This window comes from Cnephaeus nilssonii (assembly GCF_951640355.1).
Source record: "Cnephaeus nilssonii genome assembly, chromosome: X".
Lineage (NCBI taxonomy): Eukaryota > Metazoa > Chordata > Mammalia > Chiroptera > Vespertilionidae > Cnephaeus > Cnephaeus nilssonii.
In genome coordinates, this window is record NC_137071.1 from 3,417,087 (window position 1) to 3,436,981 (window position 19,895).

Genomic DNA, 19,895 nt, shown 5'->3' on the forward strand with positions numbered 1-19,895 from the left:
AGGGGATTCTTGCCAAAGGCAGCAGACCCTGCCTTGACTTCCCAAACAAGTCTAAGCCCCCCGGGTGTTTTACTGAAATCTTTATATTTAGATTTCAAAACATCCTTGTTTTAAAGACAACTACAAATACATATGTTTTCTCAAAAATACCCTACTAATATCTAAAAGTTAATATTAATTTTAATTTAAACTGTTGCTACAATAAAAGCCTAAGGAGACAGGCAAACGAGGCTGTCTGGTTCCTTTAGCCACATAGTCCCTTAGCCCCCTCTTTCACAAAAACGTGTCAAAATAATCATTTCTCTCACTCAGGATCTGCTGGTAAGTCCTGGCAGGGCATTTCCTAGGACATGAGACTTTGAGGGCTAACTGATGACCACCCAGCTCCTAATACAGGAAGGATTTGTCTGGTCAATTCTTCCAGGAAAATCCTAGAGCCGAATATTTTCCTTTACAAATACGAGCTGGGCTGAATTGTTTGTGCCAGTGATACTTGTCTGGCCCTTAAGTTCTATAATAAAGTGGTTGCCTTTCAAACCTTTGTGATTGACCACGCCTTTGTTCTTGGTGCTGCCAAGTAGTTGAGGTTGTGTCTAGACTGTCAGTGCTCCAATGGGGACGATCACAGCACCTAGATACGGTCTGATTGGAAGCCAGACTCTGGTGACTGGGAAAGTGTACAGTAGTTCCCTTTATCCAGTGTTTCCCTTTTGGCAGATTGTTGCTCATAGTCTAAAAATATTAGATGGGAAATTCTAGAAATAATTTGTAAGTTTTAAATTACATGTCATTCTGAGTAGCGTGTTGAAATCTCATACCATCCTACCTGGGATGTGAATCCTCCCTTTGTCCAGCGTCACCTTGCTGCGTGTGCTACCTGCCCATCAGTCACTTATTAGCCATCTCAGTTATTAAATCAACTGCCAAGGTAGCACTGTGCATGTGTTTAAGTCACCTTTATTTTACTTATGTGTGTGTTTATTAATTTTTATTACAGTATCCTAATAAAAGTAATATGCAAATTAACCATCACTCTGCTATACCCACCAGCCATGCCCACCAGCCATGCCCACCAGCCAATTAGAGTGAGTATGCAAATTAATCCCAACCAAGATGGCTGTGGCCACAGCGAGCAGGAGGGAGGCTTGGGTTTCCCTGGCAATGGAGGAAGCCAAGCTTTCCACACACCCTGGTGGGCCCAGGCCTCCACTCAAGGCTACAAAGTTTCAATTATAGAAGATAAATTCCAACAGAAATGGCGGCAGCCACTGAGCTGCAGAGAGCAGGCGGCTAGGGTTGCCCCCAGCAACGGAGAAAGCCAAGTTTCTGCAGCCCTGGCCAGCCCAGGCCTCCGCTCCAGGCTACAAAGTTTTAATTATAGAAGATAGATAAACCCCAGATACTAGGGTCTCCACTTGGGTCGCCAGAGGGCCTGGCCAGCCTGCAAACCACCACAGGCCCCTCACTCAGGCCACCCCACGCCCCAAGGGAACCCCACCCTTATCTGTGACGCCCTTCAGGGCAAATCAGCTGGCCCCCACCCATGCACCAAGGCCTCTATCCTATCTAATAAAAGAGTAATATGCAGATTGACCATCACTCCAACACACAAGATGGCTGCCCCCATGTGGTCAAAGATCCTGCCCCCATGTGGACACAAGATGGCACCAGGCCTGCAAGGGAGGGCAGTTGAGAGGGACCAGGCAATCAAGCCTGCAGGGGAGGTCAGTTAGGGGTGACCAGGCCACTAGAGGAGGGAAGTTGGGGGTGACCGGGCCTGCAGGGAAGGGCAGTTGGGGGGGACCCAGGCCTGCAGTGGAGAGCAGTTGTGGGGGGCTAGGCCTGCAGTGGAGGAGAGTTAGGGGCAAATAGGCTGGCAGGGGGGCAGTTAGGGGGTGATAAGGCTGGCATGCAGAAGCGGTTAGGGGCAATTAGGAAGGCAGGAAGGCGAGCAGTTGGGAGCCAGCAGTCCTGGATTGTAAGAGGAATGTCCGACATCCCCCGAGGGGTCCCTGATTGGAGAGGGTGCAGGCTGGGCTGAGAGACACCCCCCCCGTGCATGAATTTCATGCACCGGGCCTCTAGTAGTGTTATAATTGTTCTACTTTATTATTAATCACTAGTGACCTGGTGTACAAAATTTGTGCACATTAAAAGGGGATTAATTAGAGGAAATAATTTAATATTGCTATTTGCCCTTTCTCTATAATAGAAGTGTCAGAGATGAAAGAAAATTAGTAAAAATGTATATGAAAACCTTTCTCCTGTCAGAGTCTGGGGCTCACCATGGGACCCAGAGTCAAGTCCCTGCCCACCCACATGCACCTCAAAATCGCGTGAGACCCAGACCTGGCCGGACCCCCTCCCCATTGGGCTAGATCCAGACCCTGCCAGTCCCACCCTTGTCAAGCCCTGCCTGGCAGGGGGCATAGCCTCAGGTCCCCTGGCCTGATGCCAGGACGGAGGGCGTGGCCTGAGGTCCCCCAGCCCAGACCAGGGTGGGGGGCATGCCTTGAGGTCCTCCATCAAGCCCCGCCAGTTGGGGGACACAGCCTGAGATCCCCTGTCAAGCCCCGCTGGGTGGGGGGTATGGCCTGAGGTCCCCCATCAAGCCCCGCCAGGCGGGGGGGCACAGCCTCAGATCCCCCGACCCAGCACCAGGAGGGGGGTGCAGCCTCAGGTCCCCCGTCAAGCCCCGCTGGACAGGGGCATGGCCTGAGTTTCCCCGACCCAGCACTGGGGGTACACCTTGAGGTCCCCCATCAAGCCCCGCTGGGTGGGGGCGCGGCCTGGCCTGAAGTCCCCTGTCAAGCCCCACCTGATGGGGGGCATGGCCTGAGGTCCCCTGGCCTGTCGCTGGGGCAGGGGGAGCAGCCTGAGTTCCCCTAGCCCAGCACCAGGACGGGAAGCGCACCTTGAAGTCCCCCGTCAAGCCCCACTGGGTGGGGGGTGCAGCCTCAGGTCCCCTGGCCTGGCACTGGGGAAGGGGGTGTGGCCTGAGGTCCCCTGTCAAGCCCTGTCGGGTGGGGGATGCGGCCTGAAGTCCCCTGTCAAGCCCCACAGGGGCGGGGGTAGCCTCAGGTCCCTGCTGATTGCTTGTTAAGGCTCCTTATGGGAACTTGGCCTCAGCTGTGGGTGCAGCCATCTTTGTGATGGAGTGATGGTCAATTAGCATATTCCCTCTTTATTAGATAGGATTGTTAATCTATTGTGCCTAATTTGTAAATTAAGATTTATCCTTGGTATGTATCTATAGAAAAAACATATATAACGTTTGGTACTATCTGTGGTTTCAGGCATCCACTGAGGTTCTTGGAATGTATCACCTGCACAAAAGGTTGGACTTCTGTAGAACTCCTGGAACAAACTGGGAGATGCATATTTTTGCCTACTCCCTCTGCATTTGGCCTGGTTGTATAGCTTTGGGTGTGTGGTTTTACGCCTGATAGGAACTGCTTCTTTGTTTGCTACAGTCTTGTGGGACTTGTGAGTGTAATCCCTCCTGGCTATCAGAGGCAGGCAGTCCGGGGACCTGTTCCTTGAGTGGCAGCTGCTAACACTGGGCAGAGGTGTGTATATAAGCTTCTTTCTGGAAGATCCTGGTGATTTGGAGCTGGTGGGGGAGGCATCCTTGGCTTCTCTAGTCTCTAGGGAGGATAGCACTTGGCCCCTAGACATGTACTAAATTAGAAAGAAGCCGGACTCTCAGGCAGCAACTTTTAATATATTCAAATAGACCCGTTTCAAGGAAAGCAGGACTTGGTGAGTCTAGAGCTGGTTTAGAACTGTTTTCTTTGTATGTTATATTCTTGTGGGGTTTATGGCCATAAGCCCAGTTGGCCTTAAGAGTGAGGTGTTTGGGAACCCATCTCAGGTGGGTCTTAAAAACTGGGGCACTAGATATGGGGTGCAAATCCTTTTCTCTTCAGGAGAACCATGGTGTCAGGGGTCCCGTCCTGATTGTATGGTGGTGTGCTGGGGATGGGGTTTATGGTGAGACCATGTCTCACACTGTCCTTCCTGTTTCGATGGGCCTATTTTCTTGTTCGCTGCATGTATAAGAGCTCAGCTTTTTTTTTTGGATTTCTTTGAGAAAAACGTATGTGTATAGTGGTTCATTCGGTGTATCCATGGGAGAGAATAGTTCAGGAATGTGCTGTTTTCACCATATTGGACCAGAACCCCCAGGCAACTTCTTAATACTTTATGTTACTATCCAGTTTTCTCCCTGTCTTTTTTTATTTTCAAAGCTCTTATTTAAATAACTCATCGTATACTTTGCTTTCTAGCTTGGGGTTTGATAGCTTCAATTTTTTTCAGTCAACTTAAATTCTAAGCATTTTTAATACTCTATCTCAAGGCAGGTTTTATTTAAAGAAAAGTAAGTCATTTCTCATGTAGCATTTCAGATGGCACATTACCAAGAATGCCTAAGAATACAGATTTCGAGATGCAAGACCCCCTGCAGCTGCCCCTGCTGCCTCCCCTGCTTCTGCTTCCTCAGGACCCCCTGAATCTCTGTTTAAATCTTCCCCAGGTGGGTACAATAATGTTTACATATATATCCTACCTAATAAAAGAGTAATATGCAAACTGACCATACCTTTGCTATGCCCACAAGCCACGCCCACCAGGAAACCTCCGCAGGAGGCTTTTCCGGCCTTGGGCTTGTCCACACCCCACCCTCCCTGAGACGGATCACAGGAGCGGACCCCCTTGGGCACCAGCGGGGAGCCTGCGATGGATCGCAGGCAACTGGGGGTTGGCTCCTGCCATCCGTCGCAGGGAGGCTGGGGTGGGGCCAAGCCCAAGGCCGGGAAAGCCTCCGCCGGAGGCTTTTCTGGCCTTGGGTACCAGTGGGGAGCTCCTGTGAGGGGGTCTGCTCCTGTGGTGGATTGCAGGGAGCTGGGGTCCCCTGCCCAATGGGCGGTGTCTGCGATCACAGGGAGCTGGAGGTCCCCTTCCCAGGCTTAAAGCTTTGGACAGAGGCTTTAGGCCTGGGCAGGGCACAGCTCGTGATTGGTGTGAAGTATAGAGGAAACACCTTTTCTGACTGCACATTGGCTAAGCTTCCTGTATGCCACTGGTAATATTCTTAGTAACTTGAGTAATAAGAATCCAAAAAGGTGATCTAGGGTTTTTCCACCACACTTCTGGAGAAAAAAACAAAGGTCCGCTGCTAGAGGGCTAAGAAATGTCATATCCTGCCCTAGCCGGTTTGACTCAGTGGATAGATCCTCAGCCTGCTGACAGCAGGGTCTGGGTTGATTCTGATCAAGGGCATGTACCTAGGTTGCAGGCTCCTCCCTGGCCAGGGCCCAGATGCAGGAGGCAACCAATCAAAATGTTCCTCTCACTTTGATGTTTCTCTCTGTCTTTCCTTTTCTCTTCCACATTCTCTAAAAAAGTCAATGGAAACATATCCTTAGGCAAGGATTGGAGGGAGGGAGGGAGGGAGGGGGGGAGGGAGGGAGGGAGGGAATCCTATGAAAGACACATCTTGAAAATGCCTAAAGAAAGTTGTCATTTTTTTCTTGGTGAAGGGACTGGAGTCGTGTTGATGAAAACACCTTGGTGGCTGTGGTGACTGACAGTGGCTGCAGCAGTGAGGTGATGGGGCTGGTGCCTTCCCCTGACCAGCCCGGTTGCCTCCCACAAAGGGAGGCCAGACTGTGGCTTAGGTACGCTTCCCGTGGGGAGCGGGCCTAAGCCATCAGTAAGACATCCCCTGAGGGCTCCCAGTATGTGAGAGGGGGCAGGTTGGGCTGAGGGACCCGCCCCCCACCCCCAGTGCATGAATTTCGTGCACTGGGCCCCTAGTGTGTGTCTGTGTGTGTATTACATATTTAACATCCATGTGAGAGTGAAGCCAGTCAATTGCCTCCTGCATGAGTCCTTACCAGGGGATCGAAGTGAGATCTTTTGGTGTATGGGATGATGCTCCAATCAACAGCCTTATCAATCAGGGCACAGTAGTTTAAATATCAAAACAGTGAGGAAGATTAGTGGGGCAGTTTAGAAAAAGAATATTCTTTGTCAAACCTGACTTTTATTTGCATTTTTATTTCCTCAAAACTTTCTGTAGTTTTATTTATCCTAAATATTTATTTTGAAAAGTTACCTTAAGTAACATCTATAATTTTTTACAAACATCTGGGAACAAATTAGCCTTGCACTAGCTAGAGAAAGGTGCCATTGTTTAGGAAAAGATATAAATAGCCAAGTGGATTGTCTCTTAAATTTTCTAATATTGTGGCTAGCATAGCATTAAGTTCTAAAAGTTTTTTTCCAAATTTTTATTATGGAATTTTGGTCCTCATTTTTTAGTAGACAAAGTATATTTGCTTGCTGATTTTTCTTTTTCATGATTATTTTTTTTGTTAATCCACACCCAAAGATATTTTTTCCATTGCTTTTTTTTTAGAAGAGAGTGGAAGGGAGGGGTGGAGGGGGAGAAAGAAAAAAACATTGATGTGAGAGAGACACATGGATTGGTTGCCTCCTGAACACACCCTGACCAGGGCTGGGGATTGAACCTGTAACCCAGGTACATACCCTTGACCGGGAATCAAACCTGCGACCATCTGGTGCGCAGGCCGACACACTAACCATTGAGCTCACCGGCCAGGCACTTACTGGGTTTTTAAATGAGTGGGCCCCTCCCCTAAAATTTTGACTTTCTTTTCACCTCTTAAAAGTTATTTCACAAGGTATAGCTAGAGAAATGGAAACATCTCAGCTCCATCCGCTAAAGGTTTTCACATTTGTGGCAGGATTACTGTTGATAATAGAGACTGCAAGTGATCTTATCTAGCCATGATTTACACATTTATTCAGGTGATTCATGTAACTTATGAAATAATTACACAAATGCTACATTAACAAGATATGAAGTATAGTGTGACAAACTGCAAACTAATTGGGCTCCTGATTTGGTCTCCTACTGATTGTGAATGAAGGGTAGTTATCTGGAGGCAAAAAGCTGATTCGTACTAAGAAAAGTCAGAGGGAGGAAATCCAAATGTATAATCATGCTGACAGAAGTCATTTGAAACATCATAAAATGAAATCTTAAGTAACAGTTTTAGCTCTGCTGCTTTATAAAATACTGTTAGCTCTAGCCCTGGCTGGTGATTCTCTGTGGTTAGAGCATTGCCCTCGGACTGAAGGTTCAGGGGTTCCATTCATGGTCAAGGGCACATACCTGGGTTGCATGCTCGATCCCTGGCCCCGATCTGGGTGTGTGTGGGAGGCAACCAATGTATCTGTTTCACATCAGTTTCTCCTTCTCCCTCCCTCCCACTCTCTGTAAAAATCAAAGGAAAAAATATCCTCGGGTGAGGATTAACAAGAAAAGAAAAAACACTAGATATTTTTAAATATTCCCCAATAAATCTTCTTTCAGTAGACTTCTATACCCCAGGTTTGTAAAATAGCCAATGACATATGGACCCTTATGCAGGTTGTTCTTATACTTGCCTATAAGTTAAGTTTTGTGTTCATCCCATAGGTATATTGCTTTCATTTATTGAAGCTAGTCAGAAAATGTCTAAATTTTTCACAACGAACTGTAAAGTGTTAATGGTACTCTATGTAAAATACACCCTAGTGGGTGAGGTCATTTTCTCAAATTGCTCCCCCTTAAAAGATTTGTCAGAAATGAAACATAGCACTCTCTTACAAGCTGGATTTCATATGAATGTAAAATCTTGATCATGCATACTATTTAAAAATGACACCATACTGAAGACGGAGAAAGAGAATATTTATGTATGTCAAAAGGCAACTGAATGAAGCTATAATTTTATTTCATTTCTCTTAGTACATCCACAACTATTTCCACCTAAATAGATCTTTAAAATAAGCATACACAAGTATTGACTATTATCTACAAATATTTATTATAACACTGGAATAGAACTACAGGAAGCCCTTGGCACTGATAGAAAATATTGATTCACTGTTAGGTTACAAAAATTTATACATAGCAAAATTTAATGCTCTTTACATAAAAAATATTAGACCACTTAAACAAAACTTTCAAACATTCTTGGTAGTAGCCACCAGAATTAGAAAAGTCAAATTAGGCTTTAGATACCGCTTCTACAGAACACTGGACTCTAATGGCACCTGCACCGCCGGAGGAAACATCGAAGTCTGCCATGCAACAGAAAGCACGTCACCAAGCTAGTCCGGAACAGCCATTCTACACGGGGAGAGCTGCTCCCACTAAAAAAATAGTCAAGGTCCGAATAGGCATGTTTAGGCATTAACAACCACAACTGAAAGAATCCAAATGAAATATACTTGATGTTCAATTTTAATAGCATATTGATAAAGTTATGCTTCCTTTCATTGCAATACAGTTCTGCACATGTATATGTTTTAAAATCCAGGAAAACAGCCAAACCACAAGTTAATTCTTAACATGAATATACATAGTTAACCCTATATTATGCAGTCCCCTTTAAAAAGCACGGATGCACCCAACAGTTATATGTATCATTTAATAAAGAACAACACAAAGTTTACCATCACTAATATCCAATACCTATAGTCACTTAATGTTCTGGTACACAATGATTTAGAAGGCAAGTTTCTTCTGAAAATGGCTTAAACTCAAGCAGTTGTTTTTTTTGCTGAACATGGAACTTTGATTATTCCAGGAAACTAAGATTTAGATAAGAAAACGTGAAATAAATATCTACCCTAATTTAAATTACATATTCAAGTCTATAAAAGTAGGAGGTCTGTGGTCTATTTGTAATTAGGTTTTAGATAGTTGGTATGAAACTGTAAACTCACTTTTCAGACCACATAGAAATGGTTTAGAATGGTGGTCATTTTAATAAGGTAACACTTCTTAATTAAGAAAACGTTTGTGGAAAAAAATTCTATGAAGGATTTTGGATCTCCCGTTGTGATGCAAGTTCTTAGAAATTTACAGCAAATACTCATTAAGGCTGAGCTGACATTTATTTCCCAAGAAGAATGATGACAAATGGGTCATTTTATTAAAATGAAGTCTTTTATAAAATTGATTCTGGAAAGCTTGTCAAGGAGTCAGAATTCAGCTTCTTTAATGGTAGTTATAGCAGAATTATAGTAGCACATTTCAGCATTATTGAAAAAAGATTTCTGATTGGATCATAAAGTTAAGGTGTCCTAATCAATTGTAAGAATCATATTATCTTTGATGAAGCCACTGTTTAATAAATGTTGGCTGTCAGAAATGGAACTTCACACCAGTTCCATTTTATTCCCTATTAGGTACATCTGTTTAGGGACAGATGACATACATGAATTTATGGTCCCATCCCTCGGTGCTGGCACATCATGGGCTCCTATCAAGGTGTATGCCATATTCTCACTTCCTATCTTGGTAGGATTGCTCTAGCAATAAATGTGAACATGCCACAAATTTCAAAAAGATGAACAATCATTTTGTCAAAAGTGTTGCCTTTTAAAATGGCTAACATGAAACCTCCTGTATCTGTTCTAAAGGAAAAGGTTTACCTACTGGAGGGTTTTCCTAGAAATACATCCCAGCAGCTTGAGATAGACAGTGAAGTGTTTGTAGTTCTATGTGAGTTTGTTTGGTGGGAAACACATCTGTACTGCGGAGCAGCTGTCTGATGATTTGTCACAGCTGTCAATGTGTCGACGGAAGCACTCTGGCAAACGTTTATGTATAAGAATTGAGTTGTTCTTTTGAGCGGGACTGGATATCTTGCAGTTCCTGTTCTTCCTTTGCTTTGATATCCTGGTAAGCCTGCATTTTGCTGGCATCCTTTAAGTAAGCCCAGTTAGAAGACAGTATCATGAGGAAGTGGATCTGGAAAAGAAGGGTGAGCATGATGGCTAGTGAGCATGTCAGAGGCAAAGCAAGCTGCTAGGTAGATTAGACGGACTTTACTGTAAGAAAGGGAGAGGGTTATTCCATATTAATACTCATTCTGCAATCAGAGGCATCAGATACTGAGAGCATGTTCTAGTAGAGTCAATATTAAAAGGCAGAAGAAAAGTTAGTATCCAGACATAATGCACTTGAAAAAAATAGTCAAAGTTATTAAGAAAAGGCAAAAATAAAACACATAGAGGGTGCTTTTTACCATTTTGAGAGTAATTTTAAAAACTGATACAGAAGTTCAGAAATGTGGTTATTTTTAAGTAAGTGCGGTGCAAAGATCTTTGCTATCGGACAAAAATAAATTACCCAAAAGGCCTAAAAGTCTGAACAATGTTTATTTTTAGTAAGTAATAAAAAGCTACATATTTAACATAGAAAAATTAAGTGAATGTCAAAACCAAACTTAAGAACTATAAGCAAAGCATGCAGTCTGTTAACAAATTTTTAGTAGTAAAACTACATTTTCCACTTTATAACTGCCATTATTTCATTTCAAAAATGTAAAAATCCATATTGGCATTCTTGATAGTTGATGTGGTCAACACTTTTTTCCCATTTATTTTCCTCATCTTTCCTGCAAAATCTACATCTCAAGTTCCTTATATTTCCTTCTCAACATACTTGAGACCTTCAGATCCAGGAACAATTTCTTTTCCCATTAAAATCTTACGTGTGCCCGGCTGGTGTGGCTCAGTGGTTAAGCACCGACCCATGAACCAGGAGGTCACATTCCCTGCTTGCGTGCTTGATCCCCAGTACAGGGGGTGTGCAGGAGGCAGCCAATCGATGATTCTCTCTCATCATTGATGTTTCTATTTCTTCCTCCCTTCCTCTCTCTAAAATTTAAAAAAAAAAATCTCACGTGCAGTTTGAGAACTGGCTTTGAGGAATCAGTTACTACTTACCAAACAACAACTTAAGGTTATCAATTTTGTGGGCTCTGAAAAGGATTGTGTTATGTTAAAAAACAAAAAACTCACATAAATCCTTTTTTCAGAGAAAACAAATGGGTGGCCTTTATTTTACTCCAAATTTTCACCTGACTTATTTGAGGGGCATTTATTTGATAGTGAACCATAAAAATTTTTAAATCAAATTAAAATATATTTATAAAATATTTTTCAGAAGGCGTCTGACAAAACAAAATCCAGACTAAGACAGTTTTCTTCCATTTCATCTTCGGCACTGTGTTCATTTTCGCCATTGAACTTGGTTACCAAGCCAGTAAAAATAACGGAAAATGCAGGTATTTCAGAGTTTTAATACTTCACTTAGCGATATTGTTTAAAGTTTTAGTTCAAGAAAATTAATTTTTAATGGGTGCTGAGCAATGTCAGTAAATAACTGAATCCTTTTCAAAATGTGGAAATAGCCAGATCTCATAATTTTGTAATTCACGTACGGTAAGTCATCTTATTAACCTCCCATGCAGAATGGGTCGACTAAAGCTATTTACAAATTACTGGTGCGAAACTGCAGAAGCCTAGATTCTGCTTTAGTCTGGGTGTCAGTGATGTTCCTGCTACATCGTACAGCTCTCTAACGCTCCTTATGGGCCTCATGCAACTTAGAATTTAGTGCAGCAATCTTCCCGACTCTTAAACTTCAAAACCGCATAGTTATATGTAGTAGCCATCATGTAGATCAGCTGGTGGAAGAGAACAAAACAGGACAGTAAGACATAGGCAGTGAGGGCCAGTGCCACGACACTTCTAAACTTGGGTGGGGAGGGGTGCCAACTCGGCCTACGGTGTTTCTTTTCCCCATTTATAATCACCACAGGCGATTCTCACATCTAGCGCACACAAACCTTTTCTCATTTCACTTACACCACATCAGTCTTCAGCTTGGCCCTCGGTATGTTTATTAAAAAGACTAGGGCATGTTTAAAGAATGACAAGATACAGTTCTGGGTCAATAGCATTCGATGAAGCTAACGGCTCTGTTTCCCGTCATCTTTCCAAAACGGTCTACTCAGGAGCAATTGGTCCTTTCCTGCCTGTTGTTAAGCCGAGAGAGCTGGCAGCAGCCCAGAAAATGGGTCACACTGTGAGTTAACAGGCACTTTCTTTTCATGGGCTGTCATGGGAAGGGATGACGTCAGGGATGGAAAACCTGGGAATGACTCATTTCTGAGCTGATGAGATGTCCCCCTTGCTTCACCAATCTTAGATTTCTTGAAATCACAAACCAAGCCCTCCCAAAGTACATATCAGTGTGCACATACATACATACACACACACACCTGTTTGTGTTTATACAGTTAATCCTCATTATTCACAGATGCCATATTTTCGAATTTGCCTACGTACTAAAATGTCTTTGTAACCCCCACATCAGCACTCATAGCACCTCCACAGTATTCGTGGACATGTGCAGAGTGGTGAAAAAGTCTCCTCTCCCAGTGGAGATCAACCGAGGTAACACTGCCTTCTTGTTCCAGCTCTGTCTGAGCACAAGTGTCCTTTTTGCAATCTGTTTAGTGCCATGTTCTTTGCATTCTTGTGATTTCACTCTTTAAATGTTCCCTGTTCCAGGTGCTGTATAGTGTTTTTAAGTGCAAGAAAGTTGTGAGGTGCCTTCTGAAGATGTATGTACTGAATGAGTTTCATTTGGGTATGAGGCATAGTGCTGTTGGCCAGGAGTTCAATGTTAATAAATCATGTCTTTCCCCTAACCGGTTTGGCTCAGTGGATAGAGCGTCAGCCTGCGGACTGAAGGATCCCAGGTTCAATTCCGGTCAAGGGCATGTACCTTGGCTGTGGGCACATCCCCAGTTGGGGGTGTGTAGGAGGCAGCTGAGCAATGTTTCTCTCTCATCGATGTTTCCAACTCTATCCCTCACCCTTCCTCTCTGTAAAAAAAAAAAAAATCAATAAAATATATTAAAAAAATAAATCATGTCTTTGGACAGAATCATACAAATCAGGCTTCTGTATTCGATTGGTCTGACAAAAACTGTTGTGACCAGAGGCTCGCAGAAACCTAATCCTGTATTTCCCCAAGGAGCAATGGCTCTGTGTTTGTTAATTCGGTGTTGAGAATACTTTATTAAGCATACCTTCTGTGCACAACAAGATCAACGGTGCAAGTGTGTATGTATATATGCACATTTCCTCATGTGACCATTTATCCATGCTTGAAGTCATGAAAGTAAGGGCTGAATAAACCACATTGCAATGTTCCCGTCCTAGTTAACAGGTGTTCCAGGTATCGGTACCCTCTCTTCTTCCCACAGAATACAATTTACATTACCTACAATTGGTGCCAGGACAGCCAACTAGTACACCCTGTGATCTAGACATGCGGTAGGTTTACACAGGTGAAGTTTAACCCACCTTGAGTCCTAGCAGTGTTTCCTGGAAGGGAAACCTGTCGTTACAGAGACTGCTGGGAGGGGGAGCTAGACCAGGCCAGTCCTCAGGCCCTTACTCACCAGGGCAATGACGGTGGCACCAGCTCCGGCACAGGCCACAATGAACAGGTGATAGGACATGTAGAACTAGGAAAGAAGAGGGCACCAACATGAGCATTTTGTGTGTAATGAAGTGGCCTACTCCCGTTCCAACACGCTGCATCATCTTTCTGTTTTCGCAAGGCTGGGTATAAGTGTGCACTCGCGTCCAGCCCAGTTGGAATCACCTGGCGGGTTTTTAAACTTTCTGATGCCCTAGACCAGTGGTTCTCAACCTTTCTAATGCCGCGACCCTGTAATACAGTTCCTCATGTTGTGGTGACCCCCAACCATAAAATTATTTTCATTGCTACTTCATAACTAATTTTGCTACTGTTATGAATCATAATGTAAATATCTGTGTTTTCCGATGGTCTTCAGTGACCCTGCTAGCGGTTCTCAACCTGTGGGTTGCGACCCACAGGTTGAGAACCGCTGCTGTAGAGTCTAAGACCATCGGAAAACACAGATATTTACATTACGATTCATTACTAGCAAAATGACAGTTATGAAGTAGCAACAAAAATAATTTTATGGTTGGGGGTCACCACAACATGAGGAACTGTATTACAGGGTTGAGGCATTAGAAAGGTTGAGAACCAATGCCCAAGACCAGTGGTCGGCAAACTTATTAGTCAACAGAGCCAAATATCAACAGTACAACATTTGAAATTTCTTTTGAGAGCCAAATTTTTAAAACTTCTTCTAATGCCACTTCTTCAAAATAGACTCGCCCAGGCCGTGGTATTTTGTGGAACAGCCACACTCAAGGGGCCAAAGAGCCACATGTGGCTCGCGAGTCGCAGTTTGCCGACCATGTCCCTAGACCAATTAAAGCTGAGTATCTGGAGGCTGGGGCTCAGCCATCAGTATATTATAATGCTGCTCAATGACTGCAACATGCAGCCACGGTTGGGAGCCCCTGCCTTGAGCCATTCCACACTGGATATGCACACGACCAGCCAGGTCGGCAGGGGCTCATTATTTTGGTAACTGATTGATTTCTAAAAGCACGTTAGGGTTCTCTTATACATGCAAGCTTCTACTGGTGCATTTAAGAGTTTTATAAACCAATGCCTGAAGAATATTCTAGGGCCAGAGGTTTTAAAGCGAAGAGTGTTAGGATTTAGTGCCAATTAAGGGTGCCCTAGAATTAACAGCAATCACTCTGGAAATGTAAATGACTTAACTGTGACTTGATTTCTAAACTTTTGACTTAACATACAAATGCAGGGACACTTTCCCCTGAAAATTAATTTACACTTGTTCTGTGACAAATGTTCTAATTTGAAAAACTATCTGAAGGTGAAAGAGAAGAGTCTATATTTTCAGATTTGCAAGATTGGGGTCACTTCCAAATTGTTACAGAAAGAGAAAGCTTTCTGATTGCTAAGATCCTCACTGAAAGGGTGGACCGAGTGAAAGAGCCATCTTTTAGGTCAAAAGTGGTTGAGTACTGATTACATACAGTTCACTCTTTAAAAGTCTGCAAAAAGGTCTTTCCTTGACAGCATTTGAGCCATCCCTCCTGCTTTTGCTCCCCAGGAGAATGGACTCTGTTTTGCTGTGATCATCTGTGAGCCTCTGACAGGAGAATGGTTTATTTACCTCATTGGTGTTGCAGATGTTCTCCAGGGCGGAGCCGCATATTTTTCCTGGGAAAGCATTCCAAGGAATGATACCTGTGAAGTGAGTCCCAATAGAGAGTTAGGTGTTAGGGCAAACTACAATGCTTCCTGCTCTCCCGTCCTTACCACTTTGGAAGCCAATCACAGTACAGTTGTAGGTCATATTCTTCATCAATAATGAACACACCTGCCCTCTGCAAAACAGGCTTTTGGAATAATTATTAAGTCCCAATTGTACATGAGTAAAGTCAACTAGTCTAAGAGACTTAACCTGATATTATTTTTCTACAAATTATTCTTTGTTTAGTTGAGCTGATATCTGTAAAAATTTATTTTCAAAGTGAAGTTTTCCGTCCTATGTATCTATGAATTATAGTTGAGCAGCTCCAGGAGGACCCCCTGCCCCCCCCCATAAAGCATTTCATCATGCTGAGGTCAAGTCCATTTCCTCATGTTTCCTTGGTCTGTGACCTTGTTACTCAGGCTCTTTTTTAGTGGTTTGCCATGAGATACATTCTGAAATTGAGAGTCTGTGCTCAGAAAGTTTCATGGCAGTTTGCCAGAGTAATTTGTTTTTTTAAAACTAATTTGGACTTGTATCTTGTATGTCTTTGCTTTTATATTCATTTTATTATGTTTTTAAAAAAATGTTTTTATTACAGAGAGAGAAAGGGAGAGAGAGAGAGAAAAACATAAATGATAAGAGAGAATCATTGATTAGCTGCCTCTTGCACACCCCCTAGTGGGGATCGAGCCTGCAACCCCAGGCATGTGCCCTGACCTGAAATGGAACAGTGACTTCCTGGTTTCATAGGTTGATTCTCAAGCACTGAACCATACCGGCTGGGCCATTTTTATTGTGTTTTACAAATGTTTTGGAAATACTTTGGGATTGAAAACACTGACCTTTATCACAGAGAGTGTGGCTAGCACAGTCCGTGGCCTTTCTCACTAACCCGAACTCCTCCCTGCAGCGACATTGTGCATTGGGGGATGCTGCTCTTTTTTGCCAGTAATGAGCAGGTGCATGCTTAAATATTGAACTCAGCTCAATTTACACTTCCCCAGGAGGTAAGGAAGGAGGATTTTAAAACAATCCTTATTTCCTCCATCCTTGCTGTGGGCCAAGAATAAGTCTTCATGCTTCAGAAGAATGGGAAATGACAAGTCCCTAAATTGTCAGTGGAACCGGTGATTTCAAATATAGACCAAAAAGATGATTACCAATGACCAAAAATGTGTAGTGAAAATATTTAAGAATAAGGAAATGATATAAAGACATTCATTTACAAATACTTTAAAAATCAACTTTAGGCTCTTTTTTTTTAAGCTCTGTTTACAATCCATCAAAAAGAACAGTGTGGTTGAGCCTTGGTCTTTATGAGAAGAGATTATTAGGCTGATGGGCAATTTAAGACAAATTTCCTATTATATCGTAAGGTAAAAGGCTGAGGATAAGTCACACGGGAAAAACAAGCATCAAAAATGAAATGCTAGTCATCTCTCTCTCTCTCAAAGCTCTTGAAAGAACAGTTACTTCCTCTTCGGTGCTAATGAAAAGCTGTTTTCCCCTAGTTGTTTCTGCCAAGAACAGGATTTCTGCCATCCTGGCTAGAAACACTAATTAAACTCCATACATAGGGGATGTTGCCTTCTCACTCAGCAGGGAAATCAAGTCTCAAATTAATTGACAGGCACAGCAATGGCCCCTTCTGTGGCGTGTTAAAATGAACCAACCGTAGCTTCTTATTGGGATAATCCCATTCATTTGAAAACATGTTTGAACTTGCCGGCTGTTATAGAATATGTTCTCATGGCTTTAAAATACATTTGGATTTTATGTTGTGTTTTTCAGTATAGATGAAGTTTAAGCAATTGGTCATTTTAAAAAGACCTGCTTTGAAGAGTTGGACATACAGATTAATTGGATTATACAGGGCATGCAATGTTTTGGATGGAAAGTAAGATGATACAAAATTGAAAAAAAAAGTCAACTTTTCAGAGTGGACATCGTCTTTTTTTTATTCAATTGCATTATGAAGTAGCTTCTCATTAAAAAATGTTTGCTACTTTCTTGAAAACATAACAAAATTTTAAATGGCACCCTTTATCAACTAAGACACTAATGATCTTTCCATTCAGAAAATGGGGCATAATGAGGGAAAGAGTATATACACCATTCCAAAGAAAAGATATGAAAGAGATCATGATGATTAAAAAGATGCCCATGTAATAATTAAAAGGTGCAGACTTATGCATGAGAGCATAAACATTAACAGGGGATTGAAAGGAAGTACCGTATTGTCGGATATCCACGCAGATCTGCTCCACACTGGCTGTCCCATTGGTCTGAGGTGACTTGATGACTTCACAGGTTGACCATATGTTGTAGAACATAAACACGGGCACCGCAGAGAAACCAAACACACCAAGCCAGGCCACTCCCAGCACATAGGTGAGGAAGACAAACTAAGCCGGAAAAGGACAAAGAATCGTCACTGAACCTGCCAAGGCGCATCCCCTGGGAGGAATGATATGGCATTTCTGACTTGATACCGAACCTGTGGGATGCATTCAATTCAGAGCACCGTCTGGCCACAGTAGCAACAAGGCGAAGTGACAAGGGCAGGGAGAACCAAGGGCTGGCCGCTGGGGCAGGGCGGTCACGCTCTCCGGAGATAGAGTATGGAAAGTGTTTACTACCAAAGCCCAGTTAGCTAAAAGTCCTTTGAACTAACAAGGACCAGAGATTATCTCCCTTGTCCAAGATCACAGAGCTAAGCAGTGACAGGGCCTCCCATGTGGCATTCTTTCGAAACATCAGTTCTGTACTCACCACGGGACAGTGTCTGGGTGGTTTCACAGGCCACTTGAATTATAACTTCATATCAATTTCCCCCAAATTAATGTCTTTTACATAATGGATGGAATAATAGTCATATAAGACGTCCTTTCTCAAAAAGAACCTCACTAGTTTCATGATCCTGTGAAATTACTAAAAGCATTAGATCTTGAACCTGTATTAAAAGTTTAAAATAGCCTTGAACACAAGTTGAATGCACAGTGAATCTGATCAAATTCTCATTTCCCCTGAGTTGTTTTCATCTTTAAGATTCACGGCGCCTCTGCAAGCAAAGCCATGGCTTAGGACAAAATTACAGTGTTCACCCCCACATTGCCACACAGAATATAATCACATTGCTGTAGTTTCTTCCTAACCTGCCTTGACTACCAATTTTCAGAGAACTTTGAAAGGCTGTTTCAAACACATTGGGGTATTTATATTTTCAGAATGTGCACCCACGGAGTGTGTGGGTGAAGATTCGGAATCCTAGTTTGGCTTTTTAGTTTTTCAGGCTGCTGCTGAAGAGGTGAAGTTTCCATCTAACTTGCCACACTGCAGGAAATACCTGGGTCGTGCCAGGTTGGCCTGGGGTCGGCTCAGACAGGTCACCTCCTGTCGGTCATCCCAGGAAACTGCAGGAACAAGGCATTTTATCTCAAGGACATTTACACTTTGGGAAGCATTTGCATTTCTAAAAGTATTCAAAGCAGCAGAGTTCAGCAGTTTCACAGGCTCCCTCCCCAGTGCTTACGGGTGGGCCACTCCAGACTAGGCTTTCTTTTCTTGCCCAGAAGAAGAAAACTTTCTTTCTAATACACCACAAAGACTTGAAAGGGGCTGGTGATTCTTTGCTTGGTGAGCCTCGCTTTCCCACAGCGGTCAAGGCCCTCAGGATAACCGGTGCCCAGTGGAGAGGGCATGTGGGGACATTCCTGTTCGGGTGGCCTCTAGCATTCAGAGTTCTGTCCTTAATGACAGATTGTGAGTTGCACAAAGAGTCTGAAATGATCGCATTCTGGCCCTGGGCAGACATGGTTTGTTGACCTCTGATCTAGAGGAGAACAGAGCTTAGAAAGAGCTCATTAAAAGAGTGGGTTATAGGGCTGGTGTGGCTCAGTGGTTGAGCGTCGACCCATGAACCAGGGGGTCAGGGTTCTATTCCTGGTCAGGGCATCTGCCCCTGTTGTAGGCTCGATCCCCAGTGGGAGGTGTGCAGGAGGCAGCTGATAAGTGATTCATCACTGATGTTTCTACCTTTCCCTCTCTGAAATCAATAAAAATATATATTTTTAAAAAGACTAGGTTATAAAGAGCTGCATCCCAAAGGGAAACTCTAAGGGGGTTGAGTGGCTAGTACGTGTAAGGCTTCAGGATCACAATCCACATTCAAGACATGAAGAGAGCATTGAGACAATGTGCAAGTCCTCTCCTTTCATTGTGGGAACTTTATATTTGAAAAATCTTCAATACCCTCATTACCTATACCTTGATAAGGGAAATGTTTGATGTAATACTACCCCCCATATGTTTTAATTTATTCTCAATAATATGTTGAAGGTATTTTCAAATTCTGAACTCTAAATTAAGAACACTACAGGCATACCTCAGTTTTATTGCACTTCAGTGATGTTGTGTGTTTTACACACTGAAAGCAAAGACCCTCCAGCAGCAGAAAGATTATGACGCGCTTCATTGCGGTGGTCTGGAACCGAGCCTACTGTATCTCCGAGGTGTGCCTGTATGTGTGGCATGGACTCGCCCTGCACCCTCAGCTCATAGCTTTTCTCAGCTACACAGTACAGAGAGGTGTGGCTCTGGCTGTGCATCAGACAATCTGAGATTCACACTCACCATTCCACTGATGCATCGGCCACAGGCGGTGGTTTTAAATTCCCCGTGAAGTTCTTTCACTGCACTCGTGGTGTAAAAGCCTTCTGCCAGCAGGATGATCCCATACAAGAAGAAAAAGGATGCAATTCCATAGATGACATACTGCATCAGTTGGATTCTACAGAAAGGAAGAGGGAAGCCTGAGGATTTAAATCCACTGCCTGGGAA

The 19,895-nt window shown here is 43.3% G+C and overlaps 1 protein-coding gene across 6 annotated transcripts in view; it reads right to left on the reverse strand.

Annotated features, from left to right (window-relative positions):
• Window positions 1-7,884: 7,884 nt before the first annotated feature.
• GPM6B (glycoprotein M6B) overlaps window positions 7,885-19,895 on the reverse strand; it is a 142,995-nt gene continuing 130,984 nt past the window's right edge. For 4 of the 6 annotated variants that reach the window (XM_079764719.1, XM_079764721.1, XM_079764720.1 and 1 more), the window contains 5 exons: window positions 19,689-19,845; window positions 17,290-17,461; window positions 14,973-15,046; window positions 13,347-13,412; window positions 9,871-11,558 (listed from right to left, as the gene is read on the reverse strand). In XM_079764719.1, coding sequence (XP_079620845.1) covers window positions 11,478-11,558; window positions 13,347-13,412; window positions 14,973-15,046; window positions 17,290-17,461; window positions 19,689-19,845 — 550 coding nt within the window. In that variant the 3' untranslated portion in view covers window positions 9,871-11,477. Of the gene's footprint in view, window positions 9,836-9,870; window positions 11,559-13,346; window positions 13,413-14,972; window positions 15,047-17,289; window positions 17,462-19,688; window positions 19,846-19,895 lie in introns of those variants that run through there. The other 2 variants (XM_079764722.1, XM_079764723.1) reach the window with 1 other exon arrangement.